Source organism: Ranitomeya variabilis, chromosome 2 (genome assembly GCF_051348905.1).
Source record: "Ranitomeya variabilis isolate aRanVar5 chromosome 2, aRanVar5.hap1, whole genome shotgun sequence".
Taxonomy (NCBI): domain Eukaryota; kingdom Metazoa; phylum Chordata; class Amphibia; order Anura; family Dendrobatidae; genus Ranitomeya; species Ranitomeya variabilis.
In genome coordinates this window covers 948,125,847-948,146,192 of record NC_135233.1, presented here as the reverse complement: position 1 = coordinate 948,146,192, position 20,346 = coordinate 948,125,847, and the positions used below count along the sequence as shown (strand labels likewise).

Sequence of the window (20,346 nt, the reverse complement as noted above, 5' to 3'; positions counted from 1 at the left end):
CCTGGGAACCATCTGGGACCACTCCCTGCACTATATGCGGTGAGCTCAGAGCTCCGCACATGCTGTACCCAGTGTATAAGACGACTTTTGAGAAGATTTTCAGGGGTTAAAAAGTCATCTTATATGCCGAAAATACAGTGATATCTGCAGATTATCTAGTAGCATCGATACGCGTGGGGCCTCTTGCTCCCCCACGGACTGCACCTGGTAATGTGCTATTGCACTGGCAAATCTGACCACCATTATGGAATTGGTATGCCGGCCGTTCTTACAGTCTTTGTGCTATTATTTGGGATATTTTGTTTAGGCTTGGCAGTATTTGTGTGATAGTTGGGGTTAGTATGACTCTTTATTTTTCATATGCCAGGTGGTGCTTTGTTGGTAATGCACTTTAATTGTATATAATATAGGGTTGGCAGGACGTATGGGTGTTTTACTCTGTGTGGATAGGATATCTACCATCATATCTCCTATGTCCTATAAATGAAGCCTGTTTGATATTATCAGTGGTATATGTTGGGGCAGCTGGCAGCCTATTGTATAGCATTTTTGATATTTATATGAGAGGTTTTATATTTGGAGATTTGTACCTAACCTATTTATACCATGTATGAGCACTACCATTACTGCACTGTTTTGTCTGTTTGGGGTGATTATGGTTGGGCTATTTAGCCTTTATGGTTTTTAAATGTTTTTAAATTTGTTACTTTCTTTGCCCTGTTTGTATAAATCATATGAATAAAGTATAATATTCAGGTTGATCCCTTTTGTGTGCATATCCTTTTCTTGTTCTTTTTCAATATCTGCAGATTATGTTACCTTTTTTTTTCCTACGGTTGGATTTTTTTTTCAATTTTTGCAGGGTTGTTTCCACAAATCTCTCCCATCGGGAAACAATGTACAGTCTGAGTTATGTCAACGCTGCAGTTTTTTACTTGGAACCAGAGGTGAATCCAGGTCACCAATAAGCTGTAACCTTAGAAGGAATATAGACTTTTCAATGACTGTCCAATAATACAGAAAATCTGATGGTTCAGAACCTGTCCGGTCCCTTTTAGGCTGCATTCATTTATAGCTTCAGTTTTAAAGCTGAAGTCTTAAACAGGTAAAGTTTTATTTTATTCAACTTCCACATATGTAGCAAACATTTTATATGTACCTGCCTGAAATCAGCTGAACAAGGAGTTCGGCAACCTGGAAAGCCCCCAAGGCAAATGTTAGGATTTGTTTCATTATGTGGCATTGTGCTTTGGGGTAGTGTGGTGCCACCTGCAGGTCATTTTTCCTTACTGCAGTTTTATCAAAATTAATGTTTAAAATGTATTTTGTGATAACACCGTGGATGTGTAGTTTGTTTGGCTATTTTCTTGCTGAAGGGGGCAAGTTTACCTTTCAAATGGTTTTATTTTATTGCAAAGCAAAAATATTTCTTAAAAATTCAGATGTCACATTTTACGGGGACAAAAAATCTCCCCCATCATTTCCCACTGTCAAATGTGCCAGGACACCATTGCACTGAGCTGCCTCTGCCTGGAGCAGCACACGGGCACAGTGACTGCCATCCTGTCGACAAGACAAAGCTCTCAGTATAAGGGCTGTCCCACACGTCCAGATAATTCCGGTACCGGAATAAATCGGTACCGGAGTTATCCGTGTCCGTGTGCCTGGGAACTCACGGAGGCCATACCTGCGGCACACGTGTGCCGCCCGTATGGCGAGTGGGTACCACACGGAGCGTGTGGTACCCACTCTGCATGGTGCTGAAGCTGCGATTCATATCATCCCTGCAGCAACGTTTGCTGCAGGGAAAATATGAAGAATAGTGTTTAAAATAAAGATCCATGTGTCCGCCGCCCCCCCACCCCCTGTGCGCCCCCCCCGCTGGTCAGAAAATACTCACCCGGATCCCCCGTCGGCAGTCACTCCTTCCTGGTCTGGCCGCGGCTTACTGTATGCGGTCACGTGGGGCCGCTCATTTACACTCATGAATAGGCGGCTCCGCCCCTATTGGAGGTGGAGCCACATATTCATGAGTGTAATCGGCCGCATACAGTAGAGAAGCCGCGGCCAGACCAGGAAGGAGCGACTGCCGACGGGGGATCCGGGTGAGTATTTTCTGACCAGCGGGGGGGGCGCACAGGGGGTGGGGGGGCGGCGGACACATGGATCTTTATTTTAAACACTATTCTTCATATTTTCTCTATAGCAAACGCTGCTACAGGGAACATATGAATGGCGGCTTCAGCACCATGTGGGGGGGACAGCGCTTACTGTAGCGCTGTCTCCGGCACGCCACACGGACCCCAGACGGAGAATGTCCGTGTGAGGTGCGTGTTTTACACGGACCCATTGACTCTATTGGGTCCGTGTAATCCGTGCGCTCCCACGAACACTGACATGTCTCCGTGTTTGGCACACGGAGACACGGTCCGCACACGGTCCGCACAAAATCAATGACATCTGAACAGATGCATTGATTTTTATGGGTCTACGTGTGTCAGTGTCTCCGGTACGGGAGGAAACTGTCACCTCACGTACCGGAGCCACTGACGTGTGAAACCGGCCTAATGAAGTGAGCTTTGTCATCTCAGCCGTATCCTAAGCAGAGCTAAGCTGCCAATGACAAACTCATCTACACTTCTTTGCTCTGCAAAGGCCAATTCAGTATTGAATCATATGCAATGCACATGTGCTGGGATCTCCTGTATCCCTCTGCTTCTCTCACGTGTACATTTGTGGAAGGAAAGACAGTCTGGCTGCAGATCTTGTAATCCGAGTGTGACAGCCTCATAGAAATATATGAAGCTGTCATGCTTCGGTAAGAAGACTTGCACCCGGGTTATGCATTGCGGTCCGAGATTGGACTGAGATCCATGGATGTCTGAATGAGTCATTAGAGAAATTATCCTGCAAAAACAAAAACTATCATAGTAAATTTCAGTTTTTTAAATTCTTTTCTACACCCTAACCTTGGCCAGAGTTAAAGAATATTAACACATGGCTTTTTTGCTGTGTATTTTACATAGTGTGTTTGGTGTGTAACATGCACAGTGTTTTACAGTACGAGCATAAGCAATGAGATTTCTGAAATCTTGTTTACACGTTGCTTTTTCTTCCACATGTATTTTCAGGCCTGCTGCGTTTTTGCCAAGCATGCATGTCAATTCTTTCAGCGTTTTCACAGCACATTTTACCCATTAAAATGAAAGGGTGAAAACACCAAGTAAAAACGCTTGTTAAAACATGTCAAATGCACATACTCTTTTTACCACTCGCTTTAACCCATTCATCACCGAACCTTTTTTTGGTTTTGCATTTTTCACTCCCCTTCTTCCCAGAGCCATAACTTTTTTATTTTTCCATCAATTTGGCCATGTGAGGGCTTGTTTTTTTGCGAGACGAGTTGTACTTTTGAACGCCACAATTGGTTTTACCATGTCATGTACTAGAAAAAGGGAAAAAAAATCCAAGTGCGGTGAAATTGCAAAAAAAGTGCAATCCAACACTTGTTTTTTGTTTGGATTTTTTATCATTTTCACTAAATGCTAAAACTGACCTGCCATTATGATTCCCAGGTCATTACGAGTTCATAGACACCTAACATGTCTAGGTCATTTTTTATCTAAGTGGTGAAAAAAAATTCCAAACTTTGCTAAAAAAAAAAATTGTGCCATTTTCCGATACCTGTAGTGTCTCCATTTTTCGTGATCTCGGGTTGGATGAGGGCTTATTTTTTGTGCGACATTTTTAATGATACCATTTTGGTGCAGATATGATCTTTTGATCGCCCGTTATTGCATTTTAATGCAATGTCGCAGAGACCAAAAAACGTAATTCTGGCGTTTTGACTTTTTTTCTCGCTATGCCATTAAGCGATCAGGTTAATCCTTTTTTTTAATTGATAGATCGGGTGATTCTGAACGTGGCAATACCAAATATGTGTAGGTTTGACTTTATTTTTTATTTTGAATGGGGACGAAAGGGGGGGGGGGGACGTGAACTTTTTAAATATTTTTTTAACTTTTTTTTATTTTTGCCATGGTTTTGCCGCAACCTGATCACTATTGCTACATAAAGGCGATGGTCAGATCACCTCTGTGTAGCAGAATTGCTGACTTGCTATGAGCGCCGGCCACTGGGTGGCGCTCCCAGCAATCCGGCAGTGACAACCATAAAGGTCTGCAGGAGACCTCGGGCTGTCATGCCGACACACTGGGGACCTGTGATCAAGTGATGTAGGTTACCGGTGTGCGTATTTACGGTGTGCGTATGTCAGCTGTTCAAAACAGCTGACATGTCCTCAGAAAGATGTGGGCTCACTGCCGGAGCCCACATCAAAGGGAGGTTATCCGACATCGGCATAATATTACGCCCGATGTCGGAACGGGGTTAAATATAAAATTGGTGACCATACCCTTAGGGCTAGAAATTGGTTAAGGCTGGGGCTAGGGTAATAAACAATTACTGTAGATTAAAAAATAACTTTAAAAAAAAAAATACTTTAACAATGTATAATTTATTGACTTTTTTTAAAATATTATGACGGATTTCAGCAAAAAGCAGAAGACTTATTTCCTTAGAATACAATAAGAGCTTGGAGATAAGGGACTGGACTGGTGGAAGGAACTCAATGGTCCACAGGTGAAGAGGCGAAAATTACGTGCTTTACCTATGAGCGCTGACATCTCACATTACAATACTGTTAAAGACTAACTAGTGAGTGAGGTACTAAAAAAATGCTGCTGAAACCTGCTGTTGCAAGGAGATCAGTGTGTGGCGTGATGGGATAACTCTCACTTGATTGCGTTTGTTCATAGAATAAGGGGGTCTTACATGTTGTAGATCACCAAGCTGGATTCTCAAAGGACATAAGCCCCTACCAGAGGAGTTGGCAAGAACTGACCAGAACAGAAAAGTCAGGTGAAAACAGACCGGAACAGGAGAATCCAGTGGGAACAGACCGAAACAGTAGAGTCTGGCGGGAACAGAAGAGTCTAGCGATAACAAACCGGAACAGAAGAGTCAGGCAAAAACAGAACAGAAGAGACCATCAGGAAAAGACCAGAACAGAAGAGTCTGGTGGGACCAGAAGAGTCTGGCGATAACAAACCGGAACAGAAGAGTCAGGCGAGAACAGTACAGAAGAGTCTGTCAGGAAAAGACCAGAACAGAAGAGTCTGGTGGGACCAGAAGAATCTGACTGGAACAGACTGGAACAGACTGGAACAGTAGAGTCCGGTAGGAACAGACTAGAACAAGAGTCAGGCAGGAACAGTAGAGTCTGGCGGGAACAAGAGTCCGGCAGGAACTGAAGAGTCTGGCGGGAACATACTGGAACAGAAGAATCCGACAGGAACAGACCGAACAAAAAGGGTCCTGAAGAGTCTGGCAGGAAAAGACTGGAACAGAAGAATCCAACGGGAACAGATCGGAACAGAAGAGTCCAGTTTGAACAGAAGAGTCTGACGGGAACCCAAGAGTCTGGCGGGAACAGACTGGAATAAAGAATCTGGCGGGAAGAAAAGAGTCCGATGGTAACAGACTGAAATAGAAAAGAGTTTGGCAGGAACAGACTTGAACAGAAAAGTCCGGCGGAAAGAGAAGTGTCTGGCAGGAACAACAGAATCTGATAGGAACAAACTGGAGTAGAAGAGTCAGGAAGGAACAGACTGGAACAGACGAGTCCGGTAGGAACAAACTGGAACAGACGAGTCCGGCAGGAACAAACTAGAACAGAAGAATCCGGCAGAAGAGAGGAGTGTGGTGGGAACAGAAGAGTCAGAAGGGAACACACTGACACAGAAGAGTCCGTCGAGAACAGACTGGAACAGAAGAGTACAACGCGAAGAGACGAGACTGGCGGGAACAAACTAGAACAGAAGAATCCGGTGGGAAGAGAGGAGTCGGTGGGAACAGAAGAGTCAGACGTGAACAGACTGGAATAGAAGAGTCCAGCCGGAACAGAAGAGTGCGGCGGGAACAGATGAGTCTGGCGGGAACACACTGGAATAGAAGAATACGGCGGGAAGAGAGGAGTCCGGTGGGAACAGTAGAGTCAGACGCAAACAGACTGGAACAGAAGAGTCCGGCAGGAAGAGAGGAGTCCGGTGGGAACAGAAGAGTCAGATGGGAACAGACTGGAACAGAAGAGTCCGGCGCACAAACTGGAACAGAAGAATACGGCGGGAAGAGATGAGTCTGGCGGGAACAGACTGGAACAGAAGAATCTGGCAGGAAGAGAGGAGTCCGGCGGGAACAAAAGAATCCGATGGGAACAAACTGGAACAGAAGAGTCCGGCAGGAAGAGAGGAGTCCGGTGGGAACAGAAGAGTCAGATGGGAACAGACTGGAACAGAAGAGTCCGGCGCACAAACTGGAACAGAAGAATACGGCGGGAAGAGACGAGTCTGGCGGGAACAGACTGGAACAGAAGAATCTGGCAGGAAGAGAGGAGTCCGGCGGGAACAAAAGAATCCGATGGGAACAAACTGGAACAGAAGAGTCCGGCGGGAACAGACGAGTCCGGCGGGAACAGACTGGAACAGAAGAATCTGGGGGGGGAAGAGAGGAGCCTCCTGCGGGAACAGAAGAGTCAGAGGGGAATAGATGAGTCCGGCGGGAACAGAGGAATCCAGTGGGAACAGATGTGTCCGGTGGGAACAGACTGGACAGAAGAATCTGGTGGGAAGAGAGGAGTCCGGCAGGAACAGAGGAGTACAGGGGGGAAAGCGAGCCTGTGTCAGAAACAGAGGAGTCTGTCAGGAACACAAGAGTACAACAGAAACAGAAGAGACCGGTGGGACCACAAGAGTCTTGCTGCCCTCAGTCTCTATACCCGGCGTTATTGGGATGACAGGACGTGTTAGCGCCATTCCTCCGGTCACTGAGCTGTCACCCTGTACAGCGCGGACAGCGGGTAGTGGGTGTCAGCAGCGCTTCCTCTGTGCCGATCATTGCCGGCCTCTGGCACCGGTTGTCACTGCACCAGTGTGCACTACAGCTCCTGCCATGAAGGGGTTAATCCCAGCTCGCGGACGCGGACTGAACGAGCCCTCAGAGACAAAGCAGCAGCAGAATGTTGGGGCGTACCAAGTGCACCACCCCCTCCTCCGCCTCCCACAGCAACCCCGAGGGAAATGGTTTCTCCCGCCTCGCGTCCCCTCCTCTCGTCCCCGCCTCTCCTTGCTTCCCGCCTCTTGTGGTGACGCAGTAGAGTCCAGCCAATGGAGCGGATTTATGAATGGCTGCCCTGGTGCTCTGCACAGCGCCTCTAGCGGCCGTCCTGCGTACAGTGGAGACAGCTGTTTGAATTTCGGTGTGAGGCAGCAGTGAGTGGGCGGGGCTGCGGTCACATGCGGGGGGCGGGGCCCCAGAGCCGCCGTCACTAACAGACATTTGTCCCTTGTAGTTTGCAGCCTGCTCGGCGGCTCTCACTTCCTCTCAGTGATTCGGGCACAGGACGGCGACACCTCCTAATCCTGACATGTCCGCCGCTGTGGACTGCAGGTAGGGGCGAGCGGGGAGCCGCGGCCTGTCCCCCTCCTCTCTGGCCTCCCGCCGAGGCTGGAGCCGGCAGTCCCGTGTGTAGGAGCCAGCGGCCTGTACATCCCCGGACTGTGGTGACAGGAGGCCGGGCCTATCCGGGGCCTGCAGCACGGAGCCTTCGTCCTTCCCGGCGGCCGCAGACATGAGTGCGCTGCGCTAGGGGCGGCCCCGGGACTTGTGCCGCTTCTTGCCCGGACTTGTGAGGCGCTGACCCCGGCGGACGCCGCTTCCTGCCTCCCGGGGGACGCGTCCCGGCGCTGCCCTCATCATGTCCAAGATGCCGGCTAAGAAGAAGAGCTGCTTCCAGATCACCAGCGTGACCACGGCGCAGGCGGCCAGCAGCATCACCGAGGACACCGAGAGCCTGGACGACCCCGACGAGTCCCGCACCGAGGACGTCTCCTCCGAGATCTTCGATGTGTCCCGGGCCACGGACTACGGGCCTGAGGACGTGGTGGAGCGGAGCTCGTCCGAGGAGACGCTGAACAACGTGGGGGACGCCGAGACCCCCGGCACCACGTCCCCCAATGTGCCGCAGGAGGCCCGGGGCGGAGGCCCTCCAGCTCCCGGCCCGGCCCCGCACCTCCCGGCACAGCCGGCCTCCCCCGCCACAAGCACGGCCGCCTGCAGCTCTCGCTTCCGAGTGATCAAACTAGACCACGGCTCCGGAGAGCCGTACCGGCGGGGGCGCTGGACGTGCACCGAGTACTACGACCGGGACTCTGACGGCTCCGTGATCACCAGGACTGCGGACTCCATCCGCCACCACGATCACACTGCGGAGCGGGACAGCGGCCTGGGCCAGACCGGGGGCTCGGTGCATGCGGGGCACGGCCCGGAGTCTGACACTGCCCTGCCTGCTGTGTCACAGCTGCCGGGCCAGCAGCACCCTGTGCAGCCTGCAGGGGGAGCAGCGTACCCCGGAGCGCAGCACATGATGGGGCAGATCCATGCCCAGAGCGGGCACAACGGCAAGGCACCGCCAGCCGGCATCAGCCAGCAGCACGGCAGTGTGTCTGGCAGCCCGTTCACCTACACCCAGGGGCACATGCCGGGCACGCAGGCCTCTGGCCAGGCTGACTATGGACCACATGTATCTGCTCACACAGGTCCTGGGGCTGCAGCCAGTCTTCCAGGCCAGCATGCGCAAGTGGTAGGACTCCATCCGAAACCTGGGGACTCAGCGAGTCAAGGATCGGGACTTGTGTCCAGTGCACCGACTGCCCAGAGCCATCCGGCTCATATTGTTGGGTCCCTAAGTCAGCAACAGGTGACTGGAAGTAGTCCACTCTCAAACATTCCTGGTGGCCACAATACCATGGCCCCCGGCACGTCACACGGTGTGCCCAGTTCTGGGGGTTCTGGAATAACAAGTAGTGGGTCGGCTACCCCTGTTACTATGCCAATTGCTCCTTTGACTTTTGTCCAGTCTCCATTGAGTAGCCATACTTCTGTCAGTAGGAGTAACAGCTTGATCCCGACAGTTGGGCTTCCACCTGTGCAAGGTACAAGCACTGTACATACCAGTCTGCCACAGTCCACCATTGGCCAATTTCAGAGCCAGCCATCGGCTGGTCACATCGATGACCGGAGAAAGTCTGAACCCCTACCTCAGCCGCCAATAGCCCAGATTTCTGAGAAGTCTTTTGTGAAAGTTCCGATCACGGACCCGCTAACAAACCCTCTCTTACCCGTATTTGGTTTACCTATCTCTGTTGATGGTGAGGATGACAGGTATGGAGCATTTCACATTTCTTACTGCTTACATGCCTTTCTTTCCAGGAACTCTTACAGTATGTGATGACACTCCAGACCAACAGGTTTGCAACCTTGTGAAAAATGGCTTTACCCTTTCAGCTCCAGCGCAAACCTTGTAGTGAATAACTTTTGTCCACTTGCAGCTGTTTCTGGCTCTAGGAGGGCACACAATGCCTGGCACAGTCTGTGGGTGGCACCTGGCACTGAGCTGTACATGATATAAGCTGCTGTCATGGCATAGAGAATGTGACTGTACCTCGCCATGTTACCACTACATCGGACTGTTAATGCTTATAGATCCTTTTTTTTTTCTTTTTTTATTTCTTGTGCACGAATGAGAACTATTGGCTGATAAGAGCATGTCATCTGGTGATGGTCACCAAGAAATGGCTAAAAAAAAAAAGGTCCACAGCGTCCAATCCATTCTGTGTAGTAGTTTCCTAGCCATCGGAAATATTTCCACACCAGGCTTCAACCTATGGCCGTTTTTGGGTGGTATGTGGTGTAAGGTCTGTATTACCGCTCCGTGCCTGAGTCGTATATTAGTGACAGATGTGGAGGGGACTCTGCATGTCTGGTCACATGTACGAGGATCACCATGCCCCAGTCTTCGGCCTCATGTATGTCCACACCAGACTTATTGCCTGCAAGATGACACAGCAGCAGATGCTTGAGCATATGTTGTCATACTCGGTCCACCCCGCAGCTCAGTGTCATGTGCAGGTTCTGTGGTGTGTGGATGAGTAAATGTCATCTGTGCTGCTGGAATGCTCATTGGTATGTGGGAGTACCAGTGCCAGGACCGACCCATCCTGTGGTGGCAGTGTGAGTACAGCGGGAGCTCTAGGACCTGACGTGTGGCTGACATGCTCTTCTTGGCTGTCCCACCTTATGTGGTTTTCTGGGTAATGGCTAAGCTGGCAGTCTGAGGCCCCTGTGCACTCGCCAGAGTAGAGCACATAATCAGACTGCCTTGTATTGGCTATGTAAGAGCAGTTCTGGGTTTGGTGACATCTTCTGACTGTAGTTTAATTCTGTGTTTTTTACTTCTGGCTGCATTTTAGCATAATTAAGTTCTCTTCACTAGACAACCCCTTTACTACGTATCCTCAGGATAGGTGGTAAGTTGCCGATCAGTAAGGGTCTGACTGCTGGGACCTGCATAGAGGGGCCTGCTAGGTGGCGGACCGTCACAGCACCCCGTTTTGGATAAACCTCCTATCTTAATGGAGAAATACAGGAACCTTCCCCTGACGAGTACAGGAAAACGAAACACGTAGGGAAGTATACCTTCTCAATATCTTACATTGGGGGTCATTAAGAAACTGGTAATATTCAGTAATGGGGTATTTGTATGGATAAGGATATGCCATCTCCCCAGCCTGTATACTAGTTAAAAACGGTCATCATCTTGTTAAATGTTTGATAAGGTGAAACTGTTCATACTTTTGTCGCACACCATTTTAAGTGGTCATTGCTTTCCGTCTAGCAATAGATATGTATATGGAGAGCATGTGTGGTCTGATCTGCTAAATGATTGGTGATGTGAAATTTGATACTTTTTTGCACTGCCAGTTTACATCAAACCTCAGTTTCATGATGGGTTGATTCATGAGAAACATAGAATTTGAGGACTGAGGCAGTTTGATTTTGTTATTGGCATTTCTTCTCTTGAAATGTGATATACTGTGAGTCCTTTGTGTTTTTGATTACCTTGGGTCTACCAATTTTAATGAATCCATTAAGTTAATTTTTAATTTAGAATCACACCCTGCTTTTTACATTAGGTGGCGGTCCAGCACTGACGCTCTGTTGTGTAACAGGCAGAAATACTGCCGCCCTGCCGGTTGTTACTGATCAGCAAGTTATCGCCTATCCTGTGCGCACAGCTGGTCTTCATTGGACAGGGAATGTTCCACAGGGGGTACTTGTCATGGCTGACATCCACTTTGGGCCTTGTTTGAGATTAGACGTGCAGCATCAAAGAGTAATGCAGAAATGGCTGCAATCCCCTGATATCTGGTAAGCTATATCCTCCTGTGGTTGCTATGACTTGGTGCCCTCCTATGATATGTAGTGATTGTGAGCTCCTCTGGGGTGGGACGTGAGTATGGCAGTGCCCTGCTTCTAGATTAATAAAGTCCTGTATATTGGCTGACACAATCTGGTTCTGTCCATGATGGCGATACTTCTTGGACAGATCAGTCTGCCGCCTTTCTGATGGCCTGCTGGAAATGTCTTTATTTCCTGAGGTAAAATATCGCTTCCTGCTATCAGTTTTGTGTTGTAATCTGTAGCTGTGCACAGGAAAGCAACAAAACCTGAAAGCCAGGTGTGTATTACTGTACATTGTGTCCGGTGTGAGGTAAAACTTTCTGGGCCTTGCCATTGTGGATTTACCAACCGAAAAACAAACATGGCTATTGCCTCATTCCATAATGTTACATAGACTATAGCCCCCAAATATTTTCTTCTGCCAGTGTATCCATTGCTCACCTAAGTTGAGGGGTCTTGCATTTTTCCTGTGATTTGTAGTCCCTCAGCTTCCCACAGACATCTTACATTGGCAGCAGGGAAGATTTGGGGTGTCCATTCTCCACCACAGAGGAGACTCGCTATTTCTAATTCTCACTGCAGAAATACTGTACATCTCTCCTAGAAGTCTCCGTACACGGATAGGGTCCCACTTCATAACTAAGTGATGTGATAACCAATGGTGTACATTTGTGTACTCCAGTCCACAGTGCATCATGTGTAACTTTCCGTTCTACTCTAGATCTTCATCTGATGTACACAACAATGGCTGTCACATTTTTTTTTCTTGCATCTTTTCATTATAGGAGTTGTCCGTGACTGCTATATTGATGACCTATCTTTGGGATATATCAGTATCTGGGGGTGGGGTGGTGAGACACTCAGCACCCCCGCTATTCAACTGTTCAGTGCCAGCCAGATATGCGCAGTTGTGTAGCTGCACAGCTCCGTCAACCGCATAGTAGCCACTGATGGGTTCTGCAAATCAGCCACTCCCTATTCGCATCAATAGGGGGCAGATGTGCAGTGGCTACGGCCACTATGCAGTTGATGGAGCTGTGTAGTTCAACAACTGAGTACAGCTGACCATGGGGGTGTCCGGTGTCTCACCCCCCACCAGTCTGATATTATCCATCCTGGACAACTCCTTAACTTCTACTCAGCATGTTACATTCAGTGATATGTATGTCTGATGAAGCTCTAGAGTAGACCATGTCTGCAGGGGTCTCTTCTGACTGCCGAATTAAAACATTTTTTTTTCTTTAATTCACACTAGTATGGCTTCCTTTTTTACACCTGCATCCAGGGCTGTGGAGTTGGTAAGCCACAGTTGCGACTCCGACTCCTGGATTTTATCAGGTTCCGACTCCTTCATAAATGGCCAATTCGTAACAATAAATTTACTGTTGCAAAATATTAACATCGTGCTTATTCAGTTTCTCACCATCATATAAGTAATCAGACCACTTAGAGCAAAATATATTTATTAGAATACAATTAGAATATAGCAAATAACTTTTATAAACTTTTCTAAACTCTTGTAAGTAAATATGCAATAAACACTGTTATGCAGTTAATAAGAAGAAATCTATAAATTTGTCCTCAGAAAAAGTATTGCCTCTGTCAGATCCTCCTTCATGGATACCCTCAAATCTGATCTAATTATTTTGAGAGCAGAGAACAACCTCTCTACACTAACTTGGGTTGCACAAAAATATTGAGGCAAGCATATTAGAATAGACAATTACTACCATTGTATCTCCTATATGGAGCTAAGTAAATATGCATAGCGGACTATAAAGGATCAGCTGTAAAAGTATGAAACACAAGAACAAACAGGAAAAAACAGCCATAAGAATCCTATATACATGATTTTATTAAATATCCATATAAAACACCAGACATGAACAAGCAATTGGCATGGACAGGGGACAACCACTGGAACATAACCAGGTACAATAAAAGACAAGGTGCCCACCCGCAACCGAATCACTAGCAGGGGTACAACATAACGCAGAATAGCATAATACAACAACCCATGATATTGAGAGACAGTGCTACTTTAAATAAATATTTCTATCATGGGTGTATACTGCACATAATGTCAGAAGATCATAGCCGAATCGGCGTGATTACATACCAAAACCTGCAGGACCGGTATACTGGTGGGACAGCTGGACGAACCCCAACGCACGTTTCGGAGCAAAATAAAGCGCTCCTTCCTCAGGGGGTTGGTGGCAAAGCAGTAACCATTCGGGCAACATCTCTGACAATGTCAGGATACAGAGGAATCGCTTGTTACTGTTATTTTTGATGAACGGTCAAATTTCTCAATTTCTTTTAGTGCACATGAAAAATTCTGCTGAAATGTATTGGCTGTGTTCTTTGATGGGGATGACTCTTCTATGCGGGAACGCTTTGCACGGTCCTTGTGATCCAAATATTTTTCGAAATGAAATTCTTCATCAGTTGATGAGGGTGAAGATGTGGCAGGACGACCAAATTCTTCTTGTTCCTCCTGACTGTTCTGCAACCCTTTCATCCTTACTGCTATTTCAAACAGAGCTTCTTTTCCTTTAGTTAGCTGTTGATCATCTAGAAGAATCAGATGCATTGAGTCTACATAAACAGCTGCCAAAAGAATGTTATTTTGTAATAGTAGCTCCTCTCTCCGTTTCATTGATGTAGCAATGCCACTTGCAATTAACCCTCCTCTTTGGGACAGGCGAAACATAAGGTTCTTCCACTCCTTTAAGAAAATACCTGGAGTTAAGTCCTCTGCTTGTAATTTTTTAGTCACTGTAAATGGGTGCTCTTGCAATTTTTCCAGCTCAGAGACCTGATTCCACTGACTTTCATTTAGCGTCAGTTGAGGGTTAGCCATGTCTACAAAGGTTTTCAGTTCAACCAAGCGCTGAATCATTAAGTACTGCCCCATCGTGTGGCTTGATCAATAATTGCCCCTTTTCCAGCACGTCTCTTCAAAATTGAGTCAACTCTAGGGGTTCTGGCAACCGTAGCCAATTTTCTCACCTTGCCAATCAGTGCAGCAGCATGTCCTTCTTGCAGACTGTCTCTTATAGCCAGCTGTAGCGTATGCACAACACAGCGCATGTGATGAATGAAAGAAAGTATTGACACAGTTGCAACAAGATCATCTAAACTATCATGTTGCTGTTCATCTGAAGCAACTTCAGTTTGCTCCTCAGTTACAATACTGTGTTCCCCTATTTCAAACATTTCTGTGTCTGTGGATCCAGAATGTTCTTCTAGCTACTGGTCACCATTATTACTCTCATTCATTAGCTTAATAGTACTTATCATATTTGAAGCATTGTCAGTTACGACAGAAAGAACTTGCTCTCTTTTAAGTTCATAGTCTTGCAGAACCTTTTCCACCAAGACCTGGAGAAACTCACTGGTGTGATGAGCTTTGGTGTCTCTTACTGCCAATGTCTTGGTAACTATTTCATTTTTGTCACAAACAAATCGGACATGGATGGCAAAATAGTTCACTCTGTGACGTGTGCAGGCATCCATTTTAAGAAACAGAAAGCGTCCCTTGAGTTTTTTAAGTTGTTCCTTTTGTTTAAAAGCTTCTTTGATTACTAATTTTCTAATTCTCTCTCTCTCTCTCTCTCTCTCTCTCTCTCTCTCCAGAGAAACACCAAGCTTGCGGGCCATTTCCCCATTCAGACACATAAAAGCTGGTCGTGAAAATAATGAAATAGGCACACTATCCTTTACAACAAGCTCTATGATCTGTTTTTTTAAATGTATCTACTGTCATTGTCACAGTAACTTTGTCACTGACAAAATATCTTGCAACTGATGGCTGCAAAGTTCTCTGCTCCTTTGTCTGGAAGAGCTGGGCACTGGTTCATTGGTTTGGATGCAGTCTTTCTCATCCACTGCTTTCAGTACTTCTGGATGAAAGCGCTGTAAATGTCTCTTTAGATTAGAAGCTCTGGTAGGAGCATTTTTATCTTTGCCTGAATATGCACTGATCTTGGCTTCACAGCATTTGTTTTCGTCTGGATCATTTGTCATACACTGACAGACATAATGTTTTCTATCTTGAGTGATGGTGAAATGTTCAAATACAGCTGATTTAATGTGACGCTTCTTTGACATTCTCAGGTTTTTAATTCTGCATTCACAATCCAAATGACAATTGTTTTTCCTAAAAACCATTGTACAAAATTATTGCCAGGTCGTACAACTGATATAGTGGTCAGTAATACTGTTATTCCTCATGTACTCACAGTTAACTGATGCAAAGTTTGTTGAAAGGATAATGCTTCTTCCAGTCTTCCTCTTCTGAGTAGCAGCTGTGATGCTTGGAAGATGCACACCTAGTAAACATCTGGTCTAGAGGAGGAGCTTTACTACTAAGAATTTGCAACACATTTTCACTTTCAGTTTCATACATTGTAAGTAGGGGGGTTGGGGCAGCATGAGGTTAACCAAGTATAAGATTAGATAAGGGCAGTGGAGAACAGTGACACACAAGAAGTAAAGGTACCTTCACACGAAGCGACGCTGCAGCGATAGCGACAACGATGCCGATCGCTGCAGCGTCGCTGTTTGGTCGCTGGTGAGCTGTCACACAGACCGCTCTCCAGTGACCAACGATGCCGAGGTCCCCGGGTAACCAGGGTAAACATCGGGTTGCTAAGCGCAGTGCCGCGCTTAGTAACCCGATGTTTACCCTGGTTACCAGCGTAAAAGTAAAAATAACAAACAATACATGCTCACCTGCGCGTCCCCCAGCGTCTGCTTCCTGACACTGACTGAGCTCCGGCCCTAACAGCAGAGCGGTGACGTCACCGCTGTGCTTTCACTTTCACTTTAGGGCCGGCGCTCAGTAAGTGTCAGGAAGCAGACGCTGGGGGACGCGCAGGTGAGCATGTACTGTTTGTTATTTTTACTTTTACGCTGGTAACCAGGGTAAACATCGGGTTACTAAGTGCGGCACTGCGCTTAGTAACCCGATGTTTACCCTGGTTACCAGTGTAAAACATCGCTGGTATCGTTGCTTTTGCTTTCAAACACAACGATACACGGCGATCGGACGACCAAATAAAGTTCTGGACTTTATTCAGCGACATCACAGCAGGATCCTGATCGCTGCTTCGTGTCAAACTAAACGATTTCGCTAGCGAGGACGCTGCAACGTCACGGATCGCTAGCGATATCGTTACAAAGTCGTTTCCTGTGAAGGTACCTTAAGAAATGTCTCTATCTTCAGCAGAACTGCTTATCACTGTTGTTCATAGTTTGATAGAACATATATATTTGAGTAACATTTATAAAATTCATATGAAAGTTCAATTATGAAATATTAATAAAAAAATTTTAAAGCTGGAGTCGGTACATTTCTACCGACTCCGACTCCACAGCCCTGAGCACTTTAGCACATATGGCATACAGATGCTAACCCTGCAGATCCATTGGCCTATAACGTGTTATAAAGGTCCTGTGGAGATTCGACTTGCTTGGTTGGCAAGAATAGTGCTGCATGCTCTTTTCTTTTAATGAATGAAGGCTCCCAACAAAATATGAACTTTGTTAATATGAAAATTCATGTTATGGTGGAGAACCCGGTTACATCTTTATAGACCAAAGTTCTCCACCTTCTAGTTAACGTGAGGCAATCTTAAATTATGAAGCTGACAAGTGCAGTCAATAGGTCGTCATGCCAGCAGTATGGATTGGTCATAAGTATATGTATTTCTTTCTGTCTATAATTACAACCTGTAGTTAAAGCACTGAATAATTGGAGGGTAAAGAAATTGCAGGGGATAGTAAGTAAAGGAACCAGTATGAGGCTGAGCATTGAGGGAGCACAGTATGAAATGCACAGTTGGGTGGAGATGTGATCTTCAGTAGTGAAGTGAATACACTGGTCAGGAGAGCAGCCTGGTATAGTTGTCAGCATAGGGAGATGGTAACCTCAGTTATATGCAAAGCTTATGGTCTTCACCATTATCTTGATTGTATCAAGCCATCGGTTTGCTGATATTCCTCTTCACCGTGTTCCTTCTGTTCTGATGATGTCCTTCTCCAGTTACTGATATTTTCGGATGATGTGTCCAAAGTAGGCTAGTATCTTTGCGATCCTTGCTTAGTGACATGACTGGCTTGATTTGTTCTGAAATTGATTTGTTTGTTCTTCTTGTCATCCATGGTATTAAGATACTTCTCCAGCACCACAATTTGAAGGCCTTGATTCTTCTTTCTTTATTGTCAATGTTCTGCATCCATTTGTTACTGCAGAAAACACCAGACTACGTACGCGTTGTGTCTTAGTCACCAGTGAAATGTTTCTCAATTTGAAGACCTTGCACGGTGACTTGTGTTGATTAGCCCATAGCCATTCTATTCACTTCCGGTGAGTAGGTTGAAGTCCTTTACAACTTTCAGTTAATCTCCGTCCATCTCATATGTGTCCTGGTTAAACCTGGCAGTAGTCAATCTTGTCTTCTTTGTATTGAGTAGAAGTCCCATGCTCGAGCTTTCCTTCTTGACACTCTATAATAAGTCCTTCATTCCATCTACACTTGTTTCTATCAATGTTGTATTGTCTGCATATTGAATATGTTCGATAATTTGTCCAGCAATTTTAATTTCTTTAGCAAGTCCAACCTTCCCGAATAGCTTCTGCATATAAATTGAAGAGAAATGGTGACAGGATGCAGGCTTGTCTGACGCCTCTCTTTACAGTGAACCATGTCATGTCGCTGTGTTCGTTGGGACTATTGCTTCCTGGTAGATGTAAAGGTTCTTAATGAGGCTGATCAGATGGATCTTCACACCCATACTCGTCATGAGATTCCAAAGTTTCTGGTGATCAACACAGTCATAGGCTTTGCTGTATTCAAAGCAGCAAAAATAGATCTCCTTGTTGTTCTATGGCCTTTACCATTACACATCTAATGTTAGCAATTACAACTCCTGATCATCTGCCTTTTCTGAATCCTGCTTGCTCCTCTGGCAGTTCTTTTTCAAAGTAAGGCTGTAGCCATCTTTGTAGGATCTGCAGTAGTATTTAGCTGGTATGAGGCGTGAGCACAATAGTCCCATAGTTTGCACTGTTGCTAGCATTTCCTTTCTTTATAGTAGAAATAAATAGGGTTGAGCGAAACGGGTCGGCCATTTTCAGAAGTCGCCGACTTTTGGCAAAGTCGGGTTTCATGAAATCCGACCCGACCCCTGTGTGGGGTCGGCAATGAGGTCGGCGATCTTCTGAATCTGGTATCGGAATTCCGATACCGAGTTCCGATATGTTTGCGATATCGGAAATCGGTATCGGTATCCACATTTAAGTGTAAAATAAAGAATTAAAATAAAAAATATTGATATACTCACCTCTCCGACGCAGCCTGGACATCGCCGCTGGTAACCGGCATCTTCCGTTCCTAAGAATGGCGCTTGAAAGACCTTTCGATGACGTCACGGCTTGTGATTGGTCGCGGCCGCCCACGTGACCGCTCAGCGACCAATCACAAAGCCGTGACGTAATTTTCAGGTCCTAAATTCCTCATTCTAGGAATTTAGGACATGAGAATTACGTCACGGCTTTTGATTGGTCGCTGAGCGGTCACTTGGGCCGCCGCGACCAATCACAAGCCGTGACGTCATCGAAAGGTCCTTCACGCGCTCATTCTTAAGAAGGAAGGCTGCCGGAAAGAAGCAGGGCGCGTCCGAGGGTGAGTATATACCTAATAGGAATATACTCACCCTTGGCTTCTTTCCGGCAGCCTTCTTTCTTAAGAATGAGCGCGTGAAGGACCTTTCGATGACGTCACGGCTTGTGATTGGTCGCGGCGGCCCACGTGACCGCTCAGCGACCAATCACAAGCCGTGACGTAATTCTAATGTCCTAAACTCCTAGAATGAGGAATTTAGGACCTGAAAATTACGTCACGGCTTTGTGATTGGTCGCTGAGCGGTCACGTGGGCGGCCGCGACCAATCACAAGCCGTGACGTCATCGAAAGGTCTTTCAAGCGCCATTCTTGGGAACGGAAGATGCCGGTTACCAGCGGCGATGTCCAGGCTGCGTCGGACAGGTGAGTATATCAATATTTTTTATTTTAATTCTTTATTTTACACTTAAATATGGATCCCAGGGCCTGAAGGAGTTTCCTCTCCTTCAGACCCTGGGAACCATAATATCCCATTGCACTGCATTGGGTTTCATGTTTCGGCCGACCCCGACTTTTTTATAGGATCGGCCGATTTCACTCGACCCGACTTTTGAGAAAGTCGGGTTTCGTGAAACCCGATCCTATAAAAATAAGTCGCTCAACCCTAGAAATAAACGCTGATCTTGTCCAGTCCTTGGGCCATTAACTAGTTGTCCAGATCGGGTGACACAGATGTGATGACATCAGCTGCTGCTTCAGAAGACTTTATTAACTCTGTTGGAATAGTGTCACATCCAGGTGCTTTGTTTTTACAGACGCTTTATCGCAGCAACGACTTTCTTTCAAGATGATCAATTTGCCATTTCCAGTCTTTCTTCCCATATTATGGAGTCATTTTTGTAGAGGTGCTCCTTGTATACTTTCCATCTTTCCTTGATCTGTTCTTGCTCAGTCTGTTCCTGTTGGGGTCTTTCAACATTCCGACTCTTGGGTGAAACTGTCATCTCTATTTTACATCAGATGTTCACTTTCTATCTCTATACTTATCTTTTAGCAATAAAGTTCTTTATCTGCTTGAATGTCTTTTTAGTCTTTTACTGATGTCTGCATCCTGCTTACCTTTTGCCATTCGTCTTTTCGATGATCTTTAACGTCTCTTCTGCTAAGTGTCTGTGGAGGGGGGGGGGGTCTCTTCTGTCTCTTGCTTGTATATCCTGGCTTCTTCAGTAATAAGTCTTTAAATCCCTAATTGTTGTGCTGGGAATGAGAAAATGGGGTATAACAAAATGCAAGAGCGATGCATGTTTAGCATGTAGTGTTAGAGCCACTGTACATCACTATGTAACAACCCAGCAGCC

At 46.4% G+C, this 20,346-nt stretch overlaps 1 protein-coding gene across 3 annotated transcripts in view; it reads left to right on the top strand.

Moving 5' to 3' along the window:
• Positions 1-7,230: 7,230 nt before the first annotated feature.
• The window catches only part of TSC22D2 (TSC22 domain family member 2), a 78,448-nt gene continuing 65,332 nt past the window's right edge, over positions 7,231-20,346 (top strand). Inside the window, exon 1 of one of the 3 annotated variants that reach the window (XR_013221916.1) lies at positions 7,231-9,279. Coding sequence is in view for 2 of the 3 variants with exons in the window: in XM_077290767.1 (XP_077146882.1) it covers positions 7,814-9,279 (1,466 nt within the window). In the remaining variant the exon portion in view is untranslated. The remainder of the gene's footprint in view (positions 9,280-20,346) is intronic. The other 2 variants (XM_077290767.1, XM_077290768.1) reach the window with 2 other exon arrangements.